The following is a 17,141-nucleotide window of genomic DNA, read 5'->3' as shown; positions in this document are numbered from 1 at the left end:
ATGGTATCCATTGGAATACAATTCTTTTATTGAGTGATATTAATTGAAAGAGCATTTTAGTTATTTCTGCTGTTTGAGATGAAGGTGTGTGTTTAGAGACTATTGATAGAATAGCTGCTTTGGAGTCTGACAATATAACTGCATTTTTAAATTTATTGATGTGGCATAGAAGATTCCTGAGACTTTCACTTATTGCAATGATTTCTCCATCATGTTCCAAAGTACAAGAGGTATGTTCCAATATACGTGGACCTGTTGTACCACAGAACACTTTACATATCCCTTCATTTTATTTTTTCAACAGTAAGAGATCTGTAAAACAGGAAAATACCTGTAGGAAGTTGTACAGAAATCTTCAATAATTATTTCAACTTTTTAAATTTAAAAAATGTCATCCCCCCCCAAATGACAATAATAATAATAAAATGTGAAAAGTGATTCAAGGTACAACAGTCTCCGCTACCCGTTAATAGCAGGAGAGAGAGGAGAACTTTCAATTACAAAGGTTAGTCAGCATTGAAATTCAGAGCAGACTAGAAATGGCTGGCAAATTTTGCTTGGATTTCTTTATCAGAATTGCAGTTCTTTTATGTGCCTTAATCTATGACATGGAATCCAAAGCTTTACTTCACTGTCCTTCAACAAACCACTGCATTCAGCAAGGTTTGAACCTCTGAATCACACACTTAACAGCTAGGCTGATATCTCCTCCATCAGCAAGAATGAATAATTTAACACAGAAATATGCAATTTGTATCAAACATATAACTTAAATATTAATATAAGTATCAAAGGTAATACCCAACAGCTATAGTGATCCACGGTAACAGTTTTACCACAAATCTGAAATCTGGTCCATGGTAAAATAACTTTTTTCTACGATAGTGTGTAATGCTGCATTTCACCCACTGTTATTAGTGCCTGAAGTGAGCCTTTAAAACACTACTGCATAAAAAAGGAAGTAATCACTTCAGGCACTGATATTCATTTTACGCACTGACAAAGAAAATGTAATATTCAATATACAAACTTCATTCAGTACGAAATTAATGCAGTACCTCGACCTTTCATTACATAAATAATACACTTAAAAACAAATAAGTAACAAATTTAACATTCATATCTACATTTTAACCCTTATTATTCTGAATTCACATTTAGTAATCATTGCAACAAGATTGATGATTCAACTGTTTCTAACTGCTTTGTGGATTATATGGCTGGTTTAGATGGCCATGAAATCGTGAACATGAATAAAACAGGCTGCCATTCCACGGATACTTACTTCTTGATGGTTCTGAGTATAGATGACCATGGCATTGTGATCTTATAACCTCTCCAACTTGAAAAATTAATTTAATGTAAATTTGTGCTATAATAAAAAAAACAATGTGTGACACACATTCCTAAAGTTATTTTTTTGGCCCTCGTGTGTTTGTGAAATTTGGCTTCGTCTTGTTGCACAAACTTTACACTCGTGTCAAAAAAGAGAACCTTTACGAACTTCTCTCATAAATAACTATTAATCCATTTGTTTTGTATTTTTATAGTTCAGGGAAAATAGTCGTCTGTTACAAAAACACTTGCCTTTTATTCACTAATCTACAGTATTAGCACAGTCTAGTATAACAGTCACGAAGCTTGAGTTGTTGAGGGTACTAGGAACAATAGACTGTGCCAGTACTATTTCGCATTGTCTATGATGAGGCGATAGTAGCAATCCTAGTGGTTAGCAACTGTCTATGGATGCATATTCCCTACGTATTGAGCTTCGTGACTATATATACACTAGACTGTGGTATTAGCATGGGTCACTATAACTTAGCCTTCTAAAGTTTTACGTTCTCTTGATATGCATGTAAGGAACAGAATATGTTATTACATAAAAATCCAGGCTCTAGTGTACGAAAAGGAGTCTCAGTAGTATGACTATCTTACAAAAAGAAGGTAACTAATTTAAATATACGGTGTCTTTGTATTTTTTTCTCTTTACTGTCTATCATTTTAAGACACTGGAAAATACCCATATAAATCCCAACAATAATCAATCCTCGTTAGTTATCTTCACATCAGAGTAGCATAATGTGACGAAACTGTTGATGGTAAACTGGAATACTGGAATCACTTTATCCATTGCACTGCATACACACTTTTATATTCAACCAGTTGTCAGATCTGTAGATTTCAAACGTTTAGACGTAGATGTAGACGTAGTGTTATCACTGCTGTCTTCTGAGGATCTCTTTCTGGACGAATGCTCCTCAAACTCAGGTTTGCCTTCTGCACTCCATTTTGTTTTACGTTTTTGAAATGCAAACACCAAATACAAAGCTGAAAAACATGGACACATGTAAGTTACTAATACAATTTTTTTCCCATTACAATAAATATAAATTATTTAACTTTCACAACTCCATATATTTTACAAAATAAATATCGATCTACATTAAAAGCATAAAAATGTAGAAGCTGTGCAATTTACAATGATCTTTTTGTTGTTTTCTGTAGAGTGTTACATGAAGTAGATTTACCAGATATTATTTACTTTAATTCCAACCTTACTTACAAGTTAATGGAAACTATGGCTCATCAAGATGCAGGAGCTGGAGAAGGGGCTATATGCCTATACTTATCCTTCTATAAAAATGTCGGCAGACATACAGCAAATTTTAATGGCGACTTTGAAGCCATTTACACTACACATCATTCTAAAATATATTTGTTCGGGTACACAAATGCAAAAATATAGTTTTCATATCTGATTCTAAAGCTGCAATCCAGCCCATCAGTTCAACTATAACCTATAAAATGAGAAAAATTAAAAGAAATCCACTGCATAGTAAAACAAATTCAAAATTTAAATAAGGATATAGTTTTCCAATGAATCTCTACCACTGTGGCCTGAATGACAATGAGAAAGCTATGTTAACTAAGAAATGAACTAAAGCAAACTACAAACGTTCATAAGAATCTATGGGAGAGGTTATAAAAAGAATTAAGTCCAACCATCACAACAATTCAGCAATGGAACACCAAAACTGGCCAATTGCGAATTTCTTGAGACTTGGTGGATCTTACATCCAAATACTAGGAAGCAATATGGAAGATAACTTAATAATTGTTAAATCTTGAGCTTGAGAGAGAGAGAGACAGAGGGGAAGAGAGGAGGGGGTGGCAGAAAGGGGGAGAGGGGAGAGGAAAGATAAGAAGCAGCACAAATTTAATTTTTACAATCATTATTGAAGATGATTTTTTGTAAGTCGAAAATATTCGTGGTAATAATATTGTAACATGACATGACAGAAAATTAATTCCATATTTGTATAAAGTTTGATAAGTTATAGATTGAAATTATATAACAAAATATTTTAATAATCATTACTGTGTTTAAAAAATTCGATATGGGGAGAAAAAGAAAAGAACAAGATGGTGGGGGGGGGGGGAAGGTAAAACTTATAAGCACTAACCGCTGTAGTTGAGATAATGGAATAACAGCAGAACAATCACGATACTTGAAGTTAAACTTCATTATGCAATGATAATTCTGATCTATAAATGAATATGCAACCACTGACTTACATGCTGTCTCCCACTCATCTTTAGACAAAGTGCCAACTTTCCGGTGTCCTGTCGATTTCTGCATGTACTGTTGCACATGCTCATAATCTTCTGGATCATGTCCCAGCAATGGTGCATCATGGAATGGAGGATATGTCTATAATATATAAGCAATGATACATACTATAGAAAACTTAAACAAAAAATACACCAATCTCATCTTACATGCCTCTCAAATTATTACACCTTAATGCAACCCATAATTTTCACAAATTCACCATCAGTTTCTATAATTCAAGCTTGTCTACATGTTCCCAACTTAACTCATCTAGCCACAGAATGACTCCTGGGTTTGTAATGTGGTATTATTTTGAGGAGTATTACTGCTGGCATTTTAATAGATGCATGTTCTAATATTTTATTCTAAGTGTATCAAGTTGAATAGATTATGAGTCTGTAATTAGTATTACTTGAGGAGTAATGCTGCTGGCATTCATTTTAATACAACCTATTCAGTTCATTCCTACATCCGATCTCTTTAAATCTAAGTCTTTATTCCACAAATGAACGTAGAGATTTGATCTTTGCTGATTAAACTTTTCCTTTACCTGCTCGATTTAACATCTAACTTTCACTTTCACTCTTCAGATACTGACATCTCTGGAGAATTTTTAACTGTAACTTATTGTACTCTTCAAATTTTAATATGCCACCAGAAGAATGGTTACATATCTACACGGATGGGTCTACTATCGATAACAACTCAGGATCAGGAATTACGTGTGCTTTATCAACCAGCAAGACATCATACAACAAATTTTGATGCGGAAACAATGGCTATTCATATCTCACTCCAACACCTACTATACAGAATAGATAAATTTCAAAATGCTGTCATTATCTCTGATTCTAAAGCAGCATTATATGCAGTAAATTCATATAAAATGATGTCAATCCAAATTGAAGAATGTCACAAAATGATCCAACAACTTCAAAAACTACAGAAAAGAATTCAATTGCAATGGATACCTGCACAGTGTGGAATTGTTGGAAATGAAACTGCTGACTTTCTTGCCAAAAAAGGATCCAATTTAATTCAGAATACAAATACAAGCCTACCTTTTACATCCATCAAAAGACTAATTAAAAATAAATATAAAATCAAGCAAAACCAAGCACTATGTACCAAAGCCAAAGATAAAAAATGGAGCATTTTAATTTAAAAAAAAAAAAAAAAAAAACAGAAATTATTCCAGAAATCCCACGTAAATCTGCAGTAGCAAAATTCAGACTGCTTACAGAACACGATTATTTGGCAAAAAACTTGAATAAAATAGGAATTTACACAAACCCAAATTGCCCTCTATGCAACAAAGAAGAAGAAATGACTGAAGATCGTCTCATAACCTGTGAAGTTCTACCTGATGGATCCACCACAGAGAAATATTGGAGAGCAAAAACGCTAATGGCTTCGTTGCCAAAGCCCGGCATTAGATAACAACAACAACAATTTTAACATGCTGGCCTATGCAAAGGTAATAATTTTAATGGAGATCATGTATCAATTAGATATTAATTTTGGACCATCCAGAAGAAGTACAAGGGGAATGCTTTATTGGTCCTTGCAAACGGTTTCAAAATATTTAAAACTGTTGGCCTTAGAAATAAAAAAATAATAACTAAATAACAAAACAAATGAATTCACAGTTTACCTCGAGAGCTTGCATTTTTCCCAGGAGAGAGCGTCCTTCTTCCTTCATTTTTTCGTAGTAGTCGTGGAAGCGTTCCTTGAGAACTAACTGAAGGCCAAATTTCTCTGCCAACCTAAAAGAAAAGTATAAAAACTGAACAGTATTAAACAGCATAGAAAAGATTTGGTCATATGAAGAGGATAAAAGAAGATAGATTGCCGATGAAGGTGTATGATTGGATTTTAACTGGAAAAAGGAAGTTGAAGATCAAAACTGAGATGGACACAAGGAATAATGAGAACAATGAGAGAAAAGGGATTGGAAGATGGGGCATGGAAGAATGGAAAAGAAAATGAGTGAATGAATGAATGAATAAATAAATAAATTCTAAAGCACGAATTAGTTTTGGCTTCTTTGTAATATGAGTATCAACGTTTGTGAACTTGTGATTGTGAGAACCGTTTATGAGTGTTTATTTGAGAACAATGAATTGTGTGTGTACTATATGGAAAGAGAGAAGGGGCAATTACGTCTACAAGCAAATGAATTAAGGTAAGTCAAGTGCCCATTATATATATTATAATAACTTATTGTTAAAAATTCCCAGTTACGGAAATACAGGAATAAACAAATAAAAAATAAAAAAATAAATACTCATGCTCGAGGCCTTGAAAATTTGCCATTTCAGCCTAGAGCTTCCTCAATTTTAAAACCACGAGCTGCGACTACTTTCAATCACTCAAAATAACAATGATCTCTCTTTCAGCTATAAGTAACTCCAAACAATGAACTAAACAAAATATAGTATTGTTGCTCCATGGCCTACTTCCTAATAAGTTTACTACCAAGGATGGACTCAGACAAGGTGATTCTCTTGCACGCCTATTGTTTAATATATCATTAGAAAAGATAGTGCGGGAAGCAAAAATACAAACAAGAGCTACCATCTTTTATAAGTCTGTCCAAATATTAGCCTTTGCGGATGATATTGACATAATAGCGAGGTCAGAAAGAGATCTAATAAAAACCTTCAGGAATCTAAGAGATGCAGCTGGAAATATGGGATTAAAAATTAATGGAAACAAAACAAAATACATGGTAGTCAATAACAAAAATAATAATAAATCCTCTAAGTACACTGAGCTTGATGATGCCAAATTTGAGACAGTCCAGAGCTTTGTATATCTTGGATCACTAGTTAATAGTAACAATGATATCTCAGAGGAAATAAGTAGAAGAATACAAAGCGCCAATAGGTGTTATTATGGGCTGCAAAAACAAGTTAAATCAAGATTGCTATCTCGTGGCACAAAATGTAGACTATATAAGACCCTAATAAAACCAGTGTTGACCTATGCATCAGAGACGTGGCCTCTTAGCGAAAGGGATAAATTTAGATTGGCCGCATTCGAAAGGAAGATATTGCGAAGGATTTTTGGACCTGTAAGTGATGGTGAAACTTGGAGAATAAGATATAACAACGAATTATACCAGCTTTATGAGTCTCCCGATATAATAACATCCATTAAGATTGCTCGTCTGAGATGGGCAGGGCATGTTAAGAGAATGGATGAATGTGAAATACCTAGGAAGGTGATGGAATATGGGATTGCAGGAGGAAGAAGAGTTGGAAGGCCAAAGCTACGATGGATGGACTGTATTATGGACGACATTAAGAGGCTTGGAGTGAAGAACTGGTGGACGGTGGCTAAAGATCGAGACTGATGGAGAAGAATTCTTAAGGAAGCCGAGGCCCGATCCGGGCTGTAGCGCTATGGATGATGATGATGGCCTACTTCACAATTAAATCACAAGACATAAAATAAATATCGAGAATGATATCAATCAAGAGAATAATGCTTTCCATTTTGCAAGTGACTAACAGTACAAATATGCAATACAGTCCTACCTACTGGGATATACTCACTTGACAAGTGTAGGGAAGTGCACGAGGAATTCAGGACAGTCCACTACGCCTTCCAGATGGAAGTTGTACTTTGCTCCAAACAGGGGAAGAGGCGGTTTTGTATCACACTGGAACTCCACTTTGTAGATCTCATTTCCAAAAGAAGGACCTCCAGCTTTCTGGAGTCTGTTCCTATAATCAAATATTACAGAAATGAGTATTAGTATTTCGAACTCCAAACTCAATAAACAGATAAAGACAGAGGTTGAAAATTCTGTGTTACAGTTTCAAGAACTAAAACATAATTCTCTGGTTGGAGGGAAAAGGCACACAAGTCAAAAAGGATTAATTTTTCAGGAGAGATTTTCTTTTTAATTTATTCTTAACTAAATATAAGTATAATAATGAAATTCATGTATGTTGGTTAAAGTAAGGCCCTTTTCAATTTAAAATGAAATAAATTTTATTTTTCAAAAATTAGAAAAAATACTAGATTTATGTGATTAGGTACAACAGAAAAATCGACTTTTTGACTTACGTACCTTTTCCTGCTGACCAAAAATATTATATGAGTAAAAAACAGCAGCTTATAAGACATTTTGAGAAAGATATGTGTCAACAAATGTATTAATGGATCTATACAGGATTATTTTTTAGCTCTGAAACTTAGGTTCTATACTGAATTCCAGATAAAAATCATGAGGTAAACAAAGGGTGGAGTTTTACCACCTCTCATACCATCATACCAAATCATGCATGTTCTCTTATTGATTGATGAAGACGTACATGCTAGAAATTAGTTCGCAATTCCTTGTTACTGATAATTTAGACACAAATGAAATATGTTAAAATCATGAACCAAGATTCGTGATATGTTCAGAATGCAGATATGGGTTATCACAAATCTATTTTCACAAAATTAATATTACTGTCTAAAGTATGCAGACTTCTTTTAGACCGTACTGGTGCATACAACGTAACCCAGTGGTTCCCAACCTTTTCTGACTGACGACACACTTTACTGAACATCCACGATATCGTGACACACTTATTTGTTTTTATTATTAATAATAATAATAACAACAACCAGTGCTTTTTTTCTGGAGAAAAAAGTGGTGGAACTCTGTGTAGAATATTTTATTATTTTATAGCGAACGGGGAGATGACTACTGTTCACTGCAATGCAAATTTTGTCGTTTTTAACCTCCTTTTCGTCCTACTAAGACTTTCGAGGTCTAAACGGAATTCAAAGATAAATATTAAAAACACGTTATTCACACATATTTCGGTTCCATGATGAAAAATGTAACACAATGGTGCTGGAATACCGTTCCAGAGCATTCCCTCAGCTTCTTTATGACATTAAAAATTAAATTACTATCTATAGCAACTTTTTCTTAATCATTATCTATCCAAAAGACATACCTACATGAGATCACTGAATGTAATATGGGCCGAAATTAGAAGAGATGAAACTTCGTTTTCTGGATTACATACAAAAGGCATTGTCTATAAATACTTACTTACAAATGCCTTTAAAGAACCCAGAGTTTCATTGCCGCCCTCACATAAGCCCGCCATCGGTCCCTATCCTGTGCAAGATTAATCCAGCCTCTATCATCATATCCCATCTCCCTCAAATCTATTTTAATATTATCCTCTCATCTATATCTTGCATTCCCCAAAGATCTTTTCGCCTCAGGTCTCCCAACTAACACTCTACATCCATTTCTGGATTCACCCATATGTGCTATATGGCCTGCTCATCTCAAATGTCTGGATGTAATGTTCGTAATTATGTTAGCTGAAGAATACAATGCATGTGTTCAGAGTTGTGTAACTTTCTCCATTCTCCTGTAATTTCATCCCTCTTAGCCCAAAAATATTTTCCTAAGCATCTTATTCTCGAACACCCTTAACCTCTATTCCTCTCTCCTCTCAAAGTGAAAGTCCAAGTTTCACAACCATACAGAACAACTGGTAATATAACAGTTTTATAAAGTCTAACTTTCAGCTTTATCAAGAGCAGACTGGTTGATAAAAACTTCTCAACCGAATATTAGCAGGCATTTCCTATATTTAATCTGCATTTAATTTCCTCTCAAGTGTCATTTACATTTGTTACTGTTGCTCCAAGGTATTTGAATTTTTTCAGCTTTTCAAAAGATAAATTTCCAATTTTTATATTTCCATTTCGCAGTATATTCTGGTCGTGAGACATAATCATACACTTTGTTTTTTTCGGGATTTATAGTTTGACAACTTCAAGTGAAACCCTGTAAAACACGCCAACTTCTGGAATCTCTCTCTTTCTTTCTTCTCTCTCCCTCGCTCCTCGTCATTCAGTCACCAATCACCACGTAAATATCTGAGAGGGTGTGTGTGGGCATCGCGACCAATAGAAGAACCACTCTCCAGTATTACCACAATAACGGATTCTTCATTTTTGCCTCGACTGTCGGCTAGGAAGGTTCCATTATGCTAGCATTGCAGGCAACTAGTCAACCTTTTAATGCTTTTGTTAGCAGGTTTGACAAACTGTGAGTGGACCTGCAAGTACATAGTGCATAGTGCTCTCTCCCTTCCCCTCGTGCTTTCTCACTTGCTCCTCCCCAAGACAGCCAGCGCTCACGTAGTAACTCGGTCAGGGTTTCAGTTTGATTTGTCAATCTATACTTCCAAACCTATCTCCTTACTTGCTTCAAGTAAAATTCCCTTGTTTTCCCTAATAGTTTGTGGATTTTCTCCTAACATATTCACGTCATCTGCATAGACAAGCGCTGATGTAACCCGTTCAATATTCCAAACCCTCTCTGTTATCCTGGAATTTCCTAATGGCATATTCTAGAGCAAAGTTCAAAAGTAAAGGTGATAGTGCATCTCCTTGCTTTAGCCCGCATTGTCTATAATACCAAAAACATTTGATCAAAATTTTTTTTAAATGTATGGTTTAAGCAAATTTAGGTAATCAGTTTTATGATTCAGAAGATCCCATCTCAGGAGAAAAAGGTACAGTAAAGTACGACGTTTTACTTACACAATCTCATAAGCATCGGGTATGGTTCCGATGAAGTAGCCACCAGGCCGCAGGCACTCTGCAGCGTTGCGCAGCATGCACTCTGCTTGCGGCAGGCTCTCAAAGCAATAGTGGAACGAGAACTGACAGCTCACCAGGTCCAGCTCCATGGAGGGGTCTTTATACTTCTCACGGAGTCTTACCTACCAGTACAAAACAACCTTTCAGAAACTCTTCTATTTTTATTGTAAATTGTGATAGAATTATCAGAAAGTTCAAACAGTAGAAAGCATAAGACCAAATAAAACGATTTTTAGAGACACATAGTCTTAAACTCTGCATTAAGGTACGGTCACACGTCGCTACTTTTGCAGCGCTGCAGTACAAAAAACTGCACAACTAGGTGCCGCTACGTTTTCATGCTGTACACAGCTTAAAAGTAGCAACGTGTGACAAGGTTCTCAGGGTTTTAGCTGCAGCATTTCTGATATTGGTTTTATTGAAACTTTTGCAGCAGTTGCGACCAGTGTTGCCACTCAAACGTGCCAATGATACTTTTATTGTTTGGATATATTTTAATGTTTGATCAGCAGAGTCTGAGCTAGAAAATGAATAACTGTCGCAAAAATGCACAAATGGAAAATTGTATTTGTGCAAACTGCGAAATACTTGTGCAATATTATAAATAATTCGCGGGTGCTCGTGTAAAGGGGGTTAAATCAAATTGCAAGGTTTGTAAACTTCTCTCCTTTGGTACTGAACAAAACCCCTTTGTCACAAAATATGGAGCACTGTAACTGCATCATGGATGGAAGAATGACTTAACACCTTTAACACAAGAGAAAAGTAATTGTGGATAGTTCAAATCTGTACTTATTCCAGTGCAGCCAAAACAACTTAACCCCCTTTACACGAGCACCCGCGAATTGTGCAGAAAGATAAAATTAATAAATATGAAAAAAACGAAAAGTTATGTAATTTGTTTCTTGTGCACGAAAGTTACCTTTGTACAATCAGCAGATAAAAATTCAGCTGTAAAGACGGGTGCAAACCCACGATCATTCCTGCTTCGATTCTGCAGTTCATTGTAGCGGGTCTGGCACTGCTCCACCGACACCTCCGCTATGTCTGCACACACCAGGTGGGTGATGTTGCCTCGACGCCACTTCAGCAGATCTCCACCCTTCCCACAGCACATGTCAAGAACTCGCACTGGAGCCCCATGCTGTTTGCCTTGCCATATCTTACTAAGGTATTCATCTGAAACATCACATTTCATATGCATTAAATCTAAATACTGTGAAAGCAGTGCAGTTTCACAAGCATATCAATCATCTTAAGTTAAAAAAAAATCGACAAGTAGCTTTACTAAGAACTAAGGAAGAGGCTAGTGAAGTGCTTTGTGTGGAGTGTGGCACTGTATGGGGGCAGAAACATGGACATGACGACGAAGTGAAGAGAAGCGAATAGAAGCATTTGAAATGTGAATATGGAGAAGAATGGAGCGTGTGAAATGGACAGAGAGAATAAGAAATAAACCTGTGCAAGAAAGAGTAGGTGAAAAAAGAATAATGATGAAACTGATCAGAAAGATGAAAAGGAATTGGTTGTGTCACTGCCTACTGAAAGATGCACTGGAAGGAATGGTGAATGAAAGAAAAGTTTGGGGCAGAAGAAGATATCAGATAATAGACGACATTAAGATATCTGGATCTTATGCAAAGAGTAAGAGAAAGGCAGAAAATAGGAAAGATTGGACAATGCTGGGTTTGCAGTGAAAGACCTGCCCATAGGCAGAACACTTACGTATATATGTATGTATGTATCAATTTTGTCTCTGTGATGTTTGGTTCATTAATTAGCTGAAATTTTATTGACTGGAAACACCCTCCTTTAAACCGGAAGTGCAGTTCTGCGAGTGTCAATCCGTTACATTCTTTCAATTTCATATATTTTTCGTGTAATAACAATTTGAATTTGGCTGTAGAGTTTGACTATATTATTTTTCATACAGTCAGGAAGTTGTGTGTTTGGTTTTACAATTTTTCATACCTTCAGGATGTAGATTGTTTTTCTCCATGTTCAGTTTTACAGCATTTTACAGATAAAAAAGTTTATTTTTTTCTTCCACCATGTTAATAATTTCAAAACAAGTGCTTACACAAATTTTGGCCATTTGGGCGAAATTACCAAGGCCGTCCAGAAAGTAAGTTTGCCTGGGGCCGTTTACAGAAAGAAAATACAATTTCATGGAAAGATTTATTGGAACAGACACAACAATTGTTGAGCTATTTTTCAACATATTTGCCATCGGAAATGAGACATTTGTCATACTGTAGGATCAACAGAGAGGTGCAGACAGCTGTCACACACTGGTTTCAAACCCAGGCAGCAGACTTCTATGACACAGGGATACAAAAGTTGATCTCAGGGTATGACAAATGTCTCAATTCCGGTGGGGAATATATTGAAACATAGCTCAACAGTTGCTGTATCTGTTCCAATAAATCTTTCCATGAAATTGTATTTTCTTTCTCTAAACGGCCCCAGGCAAACTTACTTTCTGGACAGCCCTCATAACTGCACTCGAGTCGTAATTTGTATAAGCATTTGTTTTGATATTATCATGATGGAAGAAAAAAAAACTAACTTTTTTATCTGTCCCCATGAGAATGTTTGCGTGTCAGTTATTCTCTGAAGAATTTACTTCTTAATGTTACATCTCCAGATGATGCATCACAATTCTTTGCAAAGACTAAGTGTGTACAACTTAACTGTGTTTTAAACATGGACATACTTACTTACTTACTTACAAATGGCTTTTAAGGAACCCGAAGGTTCATTGCCACCCTCACATAAGCCCGCCATCGGTCCCTATCCTGTACAAGATTAATCCAGTCTCTATCATCATATCCCACCTCCCTCAAATCCATTTTAATATTATCTTCCCATCTACGTCTCTGCCTCCCTAAAGGTCTTTTTCCCTCCGGTCTCCCAACTAACACTATATGCATTTCTGGATTCGCCCATACGTGCTACATGCCCTGCCCATCTCAAACGTCTGGATTTAATGTTCCTAATTATGTCAGGTGAAGAATACAAAGCGTGCAGTTCTGCGTTGTGTAACTTTCTCCATTCTCCTGTAACTTCATCCCGCTTAGCCCTAAATATTTTCCTAAGCACCTTATTCTCAAACATCCTTAACCTATGTTCCTCTCTCAGAGTGAGAGTCCAAGTTTCACAACCATACAGAACAACCGGTAAGATAACTGTTTTATAAATTCTAACTTTCAGATTTTTGGACAGCAGACTGGATGATAAAAGCTTCTCAACCGAATAATAATAGGCATTTCCCATATTTATTCTGTGTTTAATTTCCTCCCGAGTGTCATTTATATTAGTTACTGTTGCTCCAAGATATTTGAATTTTTCCACCTCTTCGAAGGATAAATCTCCAATTTTTATATTTCCATTTCGTACAATATTCTGGTCACGAGACATAAACATGGACATATAAATACTAACTGATCATCATGCTTTTGACCCAGTTATTGAAGTTTCTCAGGTAGAAAATGCGACTTTTGCAGCGTTCAGCAAGACCTCTCTCCTCCAACGTGTTGTAGTGTGCTGCCACAACAGAGCCGTGTCCTTGTGCTTCTTCATTTCGCGTTTTTGTTGATAGGTCTGATGGTGCTGGAGTAGTAGTGCTGCTTCCTTCTGCAGGCTTACCAATAGAATCCTAAAAAAAAAAAAAAATCACATGTTTGATTTCCCTCACCCTCTCCCCTAGTGCCACGAAAGCTGTCTTTCGATATTTCTAGTATTCTCTCCTGGCAGTGACTTACATGTAACCCTCTTCTGAGGTTGCTCCAACTCAGAAGTGGGTGGCGGAGTTATGTTAGCCTGATAATGTGATATAATAACCAGTAACCATAAACGAGCATCTCTCTGAAATATAGCCTATATACGTTAATTTTTCTTTTTACTATTGGCGGATATTTGACCATATGAAACCATATGTTTAGATCAATTTACTGGTAGTTCCAGTGTCCCAAAAAAAGTTTGTCGGGACACCTGTTTGTCCCATAATACATACATGTACTTAATGACTTACAAATAGCTATTAGAGAACCTGGAGGTTCATTGCCGCCCTCACATAAGCCCGCCATCGGCCCCTATCTTCAGCAAGATTAATCCAGTCCCTATCACGATATCCCACCTCCCTCAAATCCATTTTAATATTATCCTCCCATCTACGTCTCGACCTCCCCAAAGGTCTTTTTCCCTCCGATCTCTCAACTAGCACTCTACATGCATTTCTGGTTTCACCCATATGTGTTACATGCGCTTCCCATCTCAAACGTCTGGATTTAATGTTCTTAATTATGTCAGGTCAAGAATACAATGCGTGCAGTTCTGCATTCTGTAACTTTCTCCATTATCTTGTAATTTCATCCCTCTTAGCTCCAAATATTTTCCTAAGCACCTTATTCTAGAATTATTACGACGAAGTGAAGGGAAGCGACTAGAAGCATTTGAAATGTGGATATGGAGAAGAATGGAGCATGTGAAATGGGCAGACAGAATAAGAAATGAAGTGGTGCTAGAAAGAATGGGTGAAGAAAGAATGATTCTGAAACTGATCAGGAAGAGAAAAAGGAATTGGTTGGGTCACTGGCTAAAAAAGACTATTTACTGAAGGATGCACTAGAAGGAATGGTGAATGGAAGGAAAGTTTGGGGCAGAAGAAGATATCAGATGATAGATGACATTAAGATGTATGGATCATATGCAGACACTAAAGGGAAGGCAGACAATAGGAAAGATTGGAGAATGCTGGGTTTGCTGTGAAAGACCTGCCCTTGAGCAAAGAACTATGAATGAATGAATACCAGGAAACATAAACCCCAAGTTGCTTCATCATCAAAATCTATATGAGACCATTTCTTAACGAAGAATTCTGATGAAGAAGGCAAGGCAGCTGAATTATTGATGATGGCATATTACACCGAAACATCATCCCTGTTTGAACCACAAATCCATAATTGTGATAGGTGATCGAAAACTTTTGACCGGTAGTGTATTTACCTACTCGTGGCACCAATTTTACATCTGTTCTCATGGCGCAAGTGGTTAGAAGACAGACGCGATAGTCAACATAAAACAAACGAGGAAAATATTCGAGTCTCAGTATCTTCCCCCCCTCTCCCCCCGTTTCGTACTACTCCACTCTTCTTAAAATAAAGTGTAAGTTAGTCCTATAGTGTCTACATCTTTTCAGAAAACGAACAGTCTAATGGTAATTTATGTAACTAGTGTATAGGCTACTCTTGGTAATTACAGCACGAGTGAATGTTCAGCGCGTGAACTTCCAATTTTCACGAATATTTATAATGAAGATTATATACGTGTTCCTTACAACGTTTTATGCTATTCTAGCATCAAAATATGTAAAAAAAAAAAAAGCTATTATAAATTTACAAAATGAAATGTTATGACGTATTAGAGAAGTGAATACTGGATATGACATATTTTTTTTTTTTTTTTTTATTTTAGTGGGTTATTTTACGACGCTTTATCAACAGCTTAGATATATGACGTATTATATATCATTGTTGCTAAGTAACCGTTTTTAAGACTGTTATTTTGTCATTGTTTTGAAGCTTTTTCTTACAGGTACATTGTATCAAATTGTGTTGCGAAGGCGGTGATGACGCATGCAATACTAGTTCCTAGGTAACATTTTCTGGCACCAGTGCCAGAAATTAGGCCAATTATTATGCACGATTTATAGCGTCATAACAAGCGTATTTTAATGCTAGGATGGCATAAAGTATTAAATCGCTTGCTAATTAGCCTATATGGGACAAAATACGACGAAATTAGAATAAAATGTCGTGTTTTTACAAGTTACAGTACTTTAATGGTATAATAATAATAATAATAATAATAATAATAATAATAATAATACAATTATTATTATTATTATTATTACGATTATTATATTATACTTCAAAATTTAGCATCTTTGTTAAGAGCTACCGCAACATCTAGACAGCTGCCTCATTAAGTGATACAATACCTTAAAAAGATATAAAAGAAACACATTACTCGGTGTAGAAGAGGTTAAATCCATTTTCTCACAGAAACGCTCAGATGTAAACACCGCTGGAGACGAAGTGAGTCGAAGTGGTGGAGGTGGACAACTTTTTCGAGTACAAGACAACGGCAAGTTTTTGCGTCCTACACTGTGCATGGCATTTTAGCAAAGCTGTACATGGCATTTTAACAATGTACAATTATATTTACAGCGTCATAATGCTCTCGTGTATTAATTACATTTGATACGTTAACAGCAGGCGTTTATCGAACGTAACTCACCTCACTTTTTCGTATGCCTTCTCTTGTAGTTCCACTGTTGGAACTACTAGATGCAACATTTACTGCAGTAAATGCGTCATAATCTGCTGTCGATCTTGACATAGTAATTTTTATAATCACTGCGTGTTTAATTGTTCAGATCATTACACAAACTAGCATGAAGAAAGAATCTACAATATTTTGTAACCAAGTAGATCACGCTATTATAGCACTAGCGTGTGCTAAGATTACTATTTCTCACTTGTTGTTTCTACATTATTACTTTCTCACCAAATATGAAATTATTCAATGTAACTCTAGCGTGTAGAATGTGTAACTTCATGCCGTACCAAAATTGGCAAACAGACGCTTACACACTTAAAAATGTCACTTCAATACTTCACTCATAACCAGACATAACTCACACACGTAACATACCGCGGCTAAACAAGCGCAGACGCAATTAAGGTAGCTCTTTCGTACTCGCTTACATACCTTCAACTGTTCTGCAACTCTTTCCTCGGTCTAGTCAGTCGCACCAACATAACTTAGGGTAACATTATGTAAGTTTTACGCTAGTGGGAGGATAGAGTTATTAGCGCGTCTGGCC

At 36.1% G+C, this 17,141-nt stretch overlaps 1 protein-coding gene across 1 annotated transcript; it reads right to left on the bottom strand.

Annotated features, from left to right (window-relative positions):
* Nucleotides 1-1,859: 1,859 nt before the first annotated feature.
* Nucleotides 1,860-17,032, bottom strand: Rnmt (RNA guanine-7 methyltransferase). The gene is made up of 8 exons (XM_069842442.1): nucleotides 16,553-17,032; nucleotides 13,697-13,910; nucleotides 11,175-11,431; nucleotides 10,193-10,374; nucleotides 7,177-7,347; nucleotides 5,271-5,382; nucleotides 3,580-3,715; nucleotides 1,860-2,331 (listed from the first exon to the last, which is right to left on the bottom strand). Exons 1-8 carry the CDS (start codon nucleotides 16,652-16,654, stop codon nucleotides 2,159-2,161), a joined length of 1,347 nt encoding a protein of 448 aa, XP_069698543.1. The 5' UTR covers nucleotides 16,655-17,032; the 3' UTR covers nucleotides 1,860-2,158.
* Nucleotides 17,033-17,141: the final 109 nt, after the last annotated feature.

Source organism: Periplaneta americana, chromosome 12 (genome assembly GCF_040183065.1).
Source record: "Periplaneta americana isolate PAMFEO1 chromosome 12, P.americana_PAMFEO1_priV1, whole genome shotgun sequence".
Taxonomy (NCBI): domain Eukaryota; kingdom Metazoa; phylum Arthropoda; class Insecta; order Blattodea; family Blattidae; genus Periplaneta; species Periplaneta americana.
Note: the sequence above shows the minus strand (reverse complement) of the source record. Positions and strands in the feature narration are given on the sequence as shown.

Excerpts from the sequence above, each read along its gene's own strand:
- Rnmt (XM_069842442.1), bottom strand. The coding sequence starts at position 16,654 with ATGTCAAGATCGACAGCAGATTATGACGCATTTACTGCAGTAAATGTT. Across the intron at positions 11,432-13,696 it reads GGTCAAAAGCATGATGATCA|ATGAATACCTTAGTAAGATA; the intron begins GTTAGTATTTAT and ends GTGATGTTTCAG. Across the intron at positions 7,348-10,192 it reads CCCGATGCTTATGAGATTGT|GAACAGACTCCAGAAAGCTG; the intron begins GTAAGTAAAACG and ends ATTTGATTATAG.